The sequence below is a fragment of the Epinephelus fuscoguttatus genome, linkage group LG5 (genome assembly GCF_011397635.1).
Source record: "Epinephelus fuscoguttatus linkage group LG5, E.fuscoguttatus.final_Chr_v1".
Lineage (NCBI taxonomy): Eukaryota > Metazoa > Chordata > Actinopteri > Perciformes > Serranidae > Epinephelus > Epinephelus fuscoguttatus.
The window spans coordinates 16,775,071-16,784,080 of record NC_064756.1 but is presented as its reverse complement, the minus strand read 5'-3'; the positions used below and the strand labels follow the sequence as shown (position 1 = coordinate 16,784,080).

Below are 9,010 nucleotides of genomic sequence, written 5' to 3'. Positions count from 1 at the left end.
TAGCTGAAGATTGAACCAGCCAATCAGTCTTCACATATCGACGCGTGTGAAAATAGTCGTAGTTGATTGGTTGAAAAGCCGGAATTCGACTGAATGACGCGCTCGTTTTATGACATCGGCGTGCTCGATTTTGGGAGAGGTGGGGACGTATAAAGTTTAAAATGCAACCAGCATTCATATTGTTAAACATAACCTTGACATGTTTTTTGATTTATTTTATTTTACACGTCAAACATTCGGATTACAGCGAGTGAAATATGCTTTAACATTAGTGCTGACTACTGACTCCGCCAACCAGGATGAATTCCGGTGTGCACCGGAACACAATTCAAGCTGTTTCAAGCAAGCAAGATAAACATCCTACCGCATCCTACACGCACAGTCGTTAAACAGTTTTTAACTAATGAACTAATAATTGTCACCGTGTGTTTATCACGGCAACGAATTTTACACGCCAAAGATTTCTGGAAGTCTATGGGCAAGATGATTTCACTGTAATCCATATTAGATCATATGTAAACTCTTACTACAAGTCCCATAATATACCTGTTCGTTTCCATGGAAACATGTTGTTGTCTCTTTAATAGGTGCTTAACTACGGCGAAATACAGCTTTCTAAATAACTTAAGCTAAATAGCGTGTTGCTTTTATACTTTCCCTCAGTTAATTGGTAAGTATATTATTTAATTTGTGATAGGTCACCAGCTAAAAAAACGATATTGGCATTTTGTGCTTGTTTTGATCTACACTGTCGATTTATTTTTCAGTTCAGAAACAGGATAGCTACAAAGTGAGTTTGCGAAACCACGATATATAACGTTAATGAAAAAAAACTTATTATAACCAAGCTTTTGTGTTAAAGTGGGAAAAAAACAGTTTTATTACATTAATGGCGTTTGATGATCACTGGGTCAGTTTACTCACCGTGACGTCACTGTCCTCCCACAGGTGAGGGACTCTATTACAGGTGTGAATATGTATGGAGCTCCGGTGGATTTATCTTTCAAACAAATCAGCAGTTTGGCAGGTAGTACACTATTATATTCCTCTAAGTTTTTTTTCAGCCTCTCCTTATGGTACTGTACACTCATGTTTTATTTTCAGTATTATCATTACAATATTATTACATCTCTATTAGGGACTGACTGCATCTTTGCCTAATGGCTGCACATTACAGTGTACTGCACTATACTTAAATAAAAAACAGGATTAATACACCTCATAGAGAAATTGTCAGTATATGTTTGTTTGTGATAAATTCTACTTTACAGGCAGTGTTATTCTTCTCTGTGGTTGCACACTTAACGACTGCAATGTATGGTGTTTCAGAAACTGATCCATAGATTTAGATGCCGTTGAAACAATTCGACCAAATGTTACACAAATTAGTACTTACTTTCTTTTATTTGTGATCTCAGACGCATGGACAGAGGAACCCAGCACCGTTCTGCGGCCTTTAAAAAGAAACTCACAGATGAAGTACCTAAGCTGCTCCCTGCGTCTCAATAACAACAACATCACTCACATTCATGACCTCCACAAGACTGTTAACCACTTCCTGGCTGAGCCATCGCAGCTCGCCTGGCTGGACCTTTCCTTCAACAAAATCTCACACATAGATCAAGTAAGCTTCCTCTGTTCATTGCACGTTCACGTTTGCTTGCACAGTGGCTTTCTCTCACAGTGCACCCACAATGTGTGCATGTGTGTGCTTGTGTCACAGGTTTTGTGCGAGCTACATGAACTGCGTGTGTTATATCTGCACGGCAACAACATTTTTATTCTGTCAGAGGTGGACAGGCTGGGCGTGCTACCACATCTACACACCGTCACTCTACATGGAAATGTCATAGAAACCAACAAGGCCTACAGGTGGAGACTTTCTTTCAAATATACCCCGAACACAATCACACACACACACATCCTTCCTTTGCTGTAAAACATTTAGATGTGTGATACTTTCATGTCTCTGCCACTTTTGTGTGGTTCTTTATAAAAAATGAATGTGAATATGCATCGCAACCATAAGCATCCAGCCATAATCCACAACTGCTGGTGGTTTGCTGAGTACAGAACAGAACCACATACAAAGTCAGCACTTCATACTGTTATGCACGTCAGAGGTGCAGAGTGAGGGTTTACTGTTAGGCTACAAGAGTGCAATTACATTGTGTGTGTGTGTGTGTGTGTGTGCGTGAGACATGAATGCTTGGCAAGCATGGAGGTGCATAACTTTGTAACAGGTGCTGAAATGCAGATCAAGCTCATGTTACAGTACATATCCCAGTATCTGCGTAGCAACGCTGGTTACAAACACACACACACACACACACACACACACACACACACACACACACACACACACAGAGGGGCTGCTGGTTAAAAGCCTATTCCAGTGATCTTGTTTTGCTTCAATCAGTGATGCTTTTTGATTAAATTGTATCTTAAATTATTGCATGTGTGTAGCACCAGAAAATTGGAGATATATATTTTAAACATCCACATACATTTTCAAATACAAAATGTACCTATTTCATGTACATGCTTTAACATATGTTTCTGTGCATTTAGGAATCGTGTGATTTCTGCTCTGCCTCAGCTAAAGACGATGGACTTCAGTGCTGTGACACGCCAGGAGCGAGTCATGGCGAAGATTTGGCAAAGCAGCAACAACCGCAGAAGCTGCAAGGAGACTCTCCAGTGACTGCTGACTCGTCTCCACCAGCGTGTGTTGAAGTCATACTTTCACCAAAATGTTCTGTGCTCTACATCCACTCCTGGTAAACATCTAAAATATTAAAAAGATTCTATGTTTGAATTCAGCAGTTTTTAATGTTTGTTTTTTCCATTTTTTCCGCTGAAATGAACGGTTTATTATTTACGAGGCCACAAAGGGTTTCTGTATTGTTGCAAACATTGGTGTGGGTTGCCATATATTTGAATACTGTTTTGGAATACCTGTAATAAGAAACTGATGTCCCATTTTACTAATGTTAGTGAATTAACTACTTCCCAGATAAGAGCATGTGGATGTTAAGATTTATTTAATAAGACTTACTGAGTGTTTATGTTGAAAATCTTTAATGAATGAATTAACCCAAAAAAAAAACAACAACAAAAAAAAAAACATAAAAGACAACAACCAAAATCTTAAAACGTTTTGGTACTAGCCTAAGATATAACAAACATATTTCAGGTAGTATAACACATTTGAGTAACAAACAAAACAGAAAAAAAAAATGCCAAGAACCCATTGCAAAAAGCTCAAAATCAGTTGCGTGGTTGAAGTAATCACAGCCTTGCAGATCATCCCTTTAGAGACTCCAGAGCGGCTCACCATGCTCCCTGCACACGCGTACAGTCATGCGCTCTCCTCCGAAGAGCAAATAAACATTTAAAAACACAAATAAATAATCACAAAAAGGTCTCAGATCATTTTTATCTGCTGTGGTACATAGATTGTTAGCGCTGTCCCACACTGCTACAATGGTTAGTTTCTGATTAATATCAATAACTCAATCATATTACAATCTGCAGCGAAAAGCTTTGTTTAAAAGCTAACAAACTCAGGCCTTAAAAGTGTTCTTGTGTTTTTTTTTTCCATAAAAACATTTGTTAATCACCACAAGATCTTCAGCCAATCCTGACCAATGAACTCTCTACAAAAAGAGGAACTTCATACAATCCATCATCTGTTTTTATCATCAATCAGAAAATTCTGTACAAAGGCGGCATGAATACACATCTGTCCCTGCACCCTCCACACGCCCACCCCCTTCATCTCTGTATACCTCCACTGCTATTTAATATGCGAAATTCTGGGATTGGATTCAAAGAGTCTGCCAGCTCATTGTTTTAGTGCTAGAAAACTGCAGAGGACACATCACTGTCTGTAAACTTGAGAGCTTTTGCCCCAAGAAAGCTCCATCTTCCCCCTCTCCTGTGACATTAGTAGGCCCACCCAGCACCCCCTTGCTTGTGTTGCATCCTCACCCACCAGAGGACACCAGCCGTGGATGGGTCACTCATGATTTAGCCTCAACCAGAATAACAAAAAAACAACCAAGCCTGTTTCACTGTCGATTTTTTTAAACAATTTACAATGAAATGTTGATGAAATTTACTCAGTCAGGTTGGTTTACCAATTCATGTTTAGGTCATAATGGGACACGTTTCTTGCTGCAGTGTGACATCAGATTACTGTGAGATGCTTGATACCCAAATCTCATCCTCTAAATTATAATGACATCTTAACCTTAAGAGAAAACAACACATTTTTCTGGCTCCATTTTCTACATGTTTTCCACCAGGACAAAAGAACAGCATAAAAGACATCAAGTGCAAACTTTATGCCATGTTGCAAGTTTTTATCCTAGTAAATGGCTAAAACACTCAACCACTGCACTTGCAGCTATGGTACTGTGATAATTTTAATCTTTCCATGCCACAGATATTCCTCATTTCTCCTGTTTCTCCCAGGTGAATACACTGAACATTTTACCATGCCTTTAGATAACAGTCTGGAGTGTGGGGTGCATGCCTGAATAAACAGGCTAGGGGAAACTAACTAACTAAGGATACTGAGATGACCCTGAAACCATTTTAAAATAACTGGAGCATTTACCAAAAAAGATGAATGATGGTTTCTCCACAGCTGGTTCTGACAAAGTCTGTGATCCACACATTGCGTACAGAAGAGACTTTGTTGCTGTAAATAAGAGAGCACACCCCATGGCCCATCTACAGCAGACCATCTTCCATCTGCCCATGCTGACAATTTGTCACTGACCCATAATTAAGTACATTAAAGGACAGCCATAGGGTGCAATCCTACATTGTCTCTGTCTTTATAGCAGTTAGAGGCATAGCTAAGAAGCACAAGGACCAAGATGCTTTAATAAAGGGTAGGCTGGAGGGTGAGGATGCAGAAGTGACACAGAGAGAGTGGGATGGGAGGAACAATATGCGGGCCAGGGTCGCAGAATCAGGGGATGGCAAACTGGACCACCAGCTCTTCTTTAGCATCCACTTTGATTTGAGAGATTGCACTGTAAGCGTAAGCTGCTATCTTGGACACCTGCAGAGAAAGACAGAGTTTATGTGGAGTGTATACTAAGTGAAACAATACTAGTTTGCTGTGTGTGACCAACAGAATGTCTTTTTATTAGGTGGACAAAAACAGTAACGACAGTAAAGCATGATGTATCTTTAAGGTCTATTTTTAGCCAAGCATTTACTCGTCCCCTGCTCCCCCCACTGAAATACCACACAGCTACACATGCTGGATACTGTCTCCAAGTATCTCTCTGATGTTAAATGTAGCCAGCGAGGAAACAACGTATGACAAGAGGCAATGTGGGTGCTGGAAACACATGCCGACATATCTACCATGTGTGCTAGTGTATGATTACCTGCTGAACATCTGAGTATGGCACCAGGTCACTCGCAAGCACTTGGTGGGGCTGGCTGGTGAGGGAGGGGAGAGCGAGGGGTTTCTTCTGGGGCAGACTGTTGCTCAATACAGCCAGCTTTGTACTGAAAACAAAAAAAAAAAACCACAAGCTTAGTGGCTTTGTTACCCTATTATTACTTAAGCTGCAGTTTAGAATTGAAGTTGATAACACAGTTTGTCACCTTGACTCTTTCACCCAATTGTTATGTCCTGAGAACCTGCAGTTTAATCAGCACCTGTATTTTAGCCTAAACAAAGTCAATGTGTTTGGTAGAAATCCAGCCATGAGGTATCATTGTAACTGAGGTTTAGGTCTGAGGGAAAAAGCCTGCGCTGTTGCAATTCTTTTTTGTTGAATCACTTCCCCCTCCCGACTTCTCCACTTGTCGGGTTGGTGTTGGCATTTATAAACACTGTTTACGTTCCATTCTTCCCACATTCATCTAAGCAATCACAGGTGTCCCCACCAATAAGTACATGTCTTTGGATATGCAGCTGGCTCACTTTTTAATAGTATTTAAGTCTCTGAACATCTCTTTCCCACAAGCTATGAATTACTGAGATACAACCAGATAAAGCAACACCATAAAGCTCCATTCAGTGTACCAGGGTTCCTGCGGAAAGTCTTGAAAGGCACTAAATTCATTCATTGAGAAATAAGGCCTTAATTGGTATTAAAATGTCTAAAATCAATCTTTCAAAATGGCATGGCTATGCTTAGACATGGTCAGTTTGATTCTATGAATCTTTTTCTCTAATGCTGCATTGTAAAATGTCGTAATAATGGGTAATGGCTAATGGCTTTTTTAAATCTAATTTACTGAATGCCTCTCACATTAATATCACTCAGATGAGGATATCGGAACCAACAACACTCATATTGTGTTTCCTGGCACGATGATCAGAGCAGAGGATCCACTGTCTGCTAGCAAGCTGTCTCTGTACGCTGGACATTGATGGGGAAGTATAGATTCAACAAAAGGCGGCTATTTGACCAAGAATTCGCGGCCTGGCTGAGACCAGTACAAGGCAACACATACAAGACTCTGCGTATTTTATGCAAACACTTGAACTAACTCGGCATGATGGTGGTGGAACATGCAGACTGAGAAAAAGAACATTGCCATGAAAATGTAAAATTGGTTTAAATTTGATTCCAAGTGGCATTAAAAAGTCTTTAAAAAATTAAATCTAACTCACTTTAAGCTCTAGAAACCACATGTACATACAGTACAAACAGCACAAAGTTAAGCTCAACATTTTATTAACTAAGAACGTTATCATTATGGCTCTACCAACTGAAACACACATGCTATCTTTATGGCTTATGGGCTATCTATATGTGTGATTCAGCAGGTTAATGATAACCTTCTTAAGATAAGGCCAATATAGACCCACACCCCACGCCGTACCCAGATACAGAAAACAAAACAAACTGCAGAACAGCAACAGCCACTGCTCACCCACATACCTGTATTGCCGAGCTTTGTCCATGTATTCATGCTGCTCCATCATGACAGAGTCAGCTGCTGAGACATCAATGATGTTCCTGACAGAGTGGAAATAATGTAAGGTTTATGAAGGGAGCGCACAAATAACTGCCTTGTTACCATGAAACAAGTGTTAAATCTGACTCGTCTACGGTTGCATGAGGAAGCGTCTTACTGTGCTGTCTTGGTGAGGATGGATGACAGGAGAGCCTGTTCATCTGTCCGCGCTGAGGGGGCACTGGTAGTGATCCAGTCGGTCCCATTTGGAGGTTTGCTGACAGGGTTTGGGTGGGGGATCAGCGGTTTACGTTCATCAGGGTCCTAGAACAGCCCGATAAGTTTATGAACAAATGCTGATGAAGTTCTTAGCTCGTGACTTTTCAAGAAACCATCAGTGTTGCAATTCAGTACAGCAGAAAAAAGTCAAAAGAATGTGCCTTACCTACTATCTGTTTTATTCTGCATAACATTTGGCATGACAACAACATGAGCGAGTCTATGAGATGTAAAAATCCAGTACTTTGTGACCCATTTAAGGTGGTTTTTCTAGTACATATGTAAGGAAAGTAACAATTAGATGTAGCAACAAAAGCTTGAGGTACCAGCTCAACAACCATAGCAATGCATTTGTCAACAACACATGACGTAAAACATATCACTACACCACGTTTGCCACTCTTACACTCACAGGAAAACCTTAAGGGAAGCATAAACAAACAAGTTCCTACTGATTTGAACAAACTGGACTAACTTGATCGGGCTTATGTGCTCTGCTTTCTTACAAACAATACACAAGTTACATTTTCAGACTAATAAACACTACTTGAATGTGACACAAACAGAGAGGTTAGATATGACTTCCTATACTTCTCATTGGACGACTATAAAGATAAGATTAACCACATCAGAAGGAAGACATGCTGCATGAAGGCAGAAGTGACTTGTTTCCGTAAACTAAAAATAGCTGGGGTCATATGACACAAAATACATCAAGACCATGGCATCCAGAACAACAATCACTTGTGTGACTGGTGGAGCTGTTTATGTTGGATGTAATATTAAGTAATTTACTTATAAAGTTAAGGTGAATTGATGTATTTACAGATTGCTTTACAACAAATTGGTATCAGGAAATAGCGTTAACAAGCTAAACCTTAATGCCTAATGCTAATCTTAGCAGTGAGTGTAAATATGTTGGCATATATACGGGTTTCTTCCACGTTTCTTTGCCTTCCGATCTGTAAATATTTTCTTATCCATGATCGTTTTTCTTCTACATGCTAACTTCACAGCCTGCCTTGAGTCAGGCCTTTCCGAAGGCTTTTACTAGCGAGCTAAAGTTGCTTTTCAGGTGTCATTTCACTTTTACTACTAAAACAGGACCATTTAAGAGCCTCGTCGCACAGCACTCAAATGCATTTTATATATGTAACATCACTGATACACAAAAACCATCAAGTATTTTGTTTCTCGATAAAAAAAAATATCATATTTATCGGGTCAGTTTTAGCCGGCTAGCAGCTAACTACCTGCTCTGTGGTCTCGTTCTCGCTGCTGTAACAGCAACCCATGTCAGCGTCCGAGGGGCGAAGCTACACAACCCCGGCTTCCCTGTTCTCCGTCAGAAACGAGCCGTGTTTATGTTCTCCAGCACACATAAAACTTTTCCCCTGCTCGGATTTACTTTAGCTTCATCTGAAGGTAGGAAGCTACTGTCAACAGCAGCTCCTCGGACGAGCTATCACATGACAGCAGCTCTGGTGCAACAACACAACGGCCACTTCCGGTATATGAGAGGCAGCTGTGGCCTCCGTCACGTGACGAGAGGGATTTTCAAATTATGAGTAGCTGTGGAGCAGCTAAATAAAACCAAATAATGCATTAAATATATATATATATATATATATATATATATATATTCAAAGTCACACAGTTTAATAGTTTTGGTCATGTGAGACAGGGGCCCATTAAAAGCAGTTTATTTTGTGCTCCTGCAGTGCCTAGGCTATTTGTACATTGAATTATGTTTAATTGCACAACCACAAACTGACTGAAACGTTATTAAGAA

General features: G+C 40.1%; 2 protein-coding genes across 5 annotated transcripts; one reads left to right on the top strand and one right to left on the bottom strand.

The window, feature by feature from the left end:
* Positions 1-400: 400 nt before the first annotated feature.
* On the top strand, positions 401-2,808 carry lrrc51 (leucine rich repeat containing 51). 4 transcript variants are annotated; one of them, XM_049577276.1, is made up of 6 exons: positions 401-494; positions 588-670; positions 949-1,027; positions 1,419-1,624; positions 1,724-1,872; positions 2,572-2,808. In XM_049577276.1, exons 3-6 carry the CDS (start codon positions 976-978, stop codon positions 2,702-2,704), a joined length of 540 nt encoding a protein of 179 aa, XP_049433233.1. In that variant the 5' UTR covers positions 401-494; positions 588-670; positions 949-975; the 3' UTR covers positions 2,705-2,808. The 4 variants fall into 4 exon arrangements, with proteins under 4 accessions (XP_049433233.1, XP_049433232.1, XP_049433235.1 ...); XM_049577275.1 differs by having other exon boundaries at positions 446-670; XM_049577278.1 differs by lacking the exon at positions 588-670 and having other exon boundaries at positions 454-515.
* A 617-nt stretch (positions 2,809-3,425) lies between these two features.
* Positions 3,426-8,715, bottom strand: lamtor1 (late endosomal/lysosomal adaptor, MAPK and MTOR activator 1). The gene is made up of 5 exons (XM_049577279.1): positions 8,472-8,715; positions 7,118-7,263; positions 6,924-7,001; positions 5,412-5,535; positions 3,426-5,077 (listed from the first exon to the last, which is right to left on the bottom strand). Exons 1-5 carry the CDS (start codon positions 8,511-8,513, stop codon positions 4,985-4,987), a joined length of 483 nt encoding a protein of 160 aa, XP_049433236.1. The 5' UTR covers positions 8,514-8,715; the 3' UTR covers positions 3,426-4,984.
* Positions 8,716-9,010: the final 295 nt, after the last annotated feature.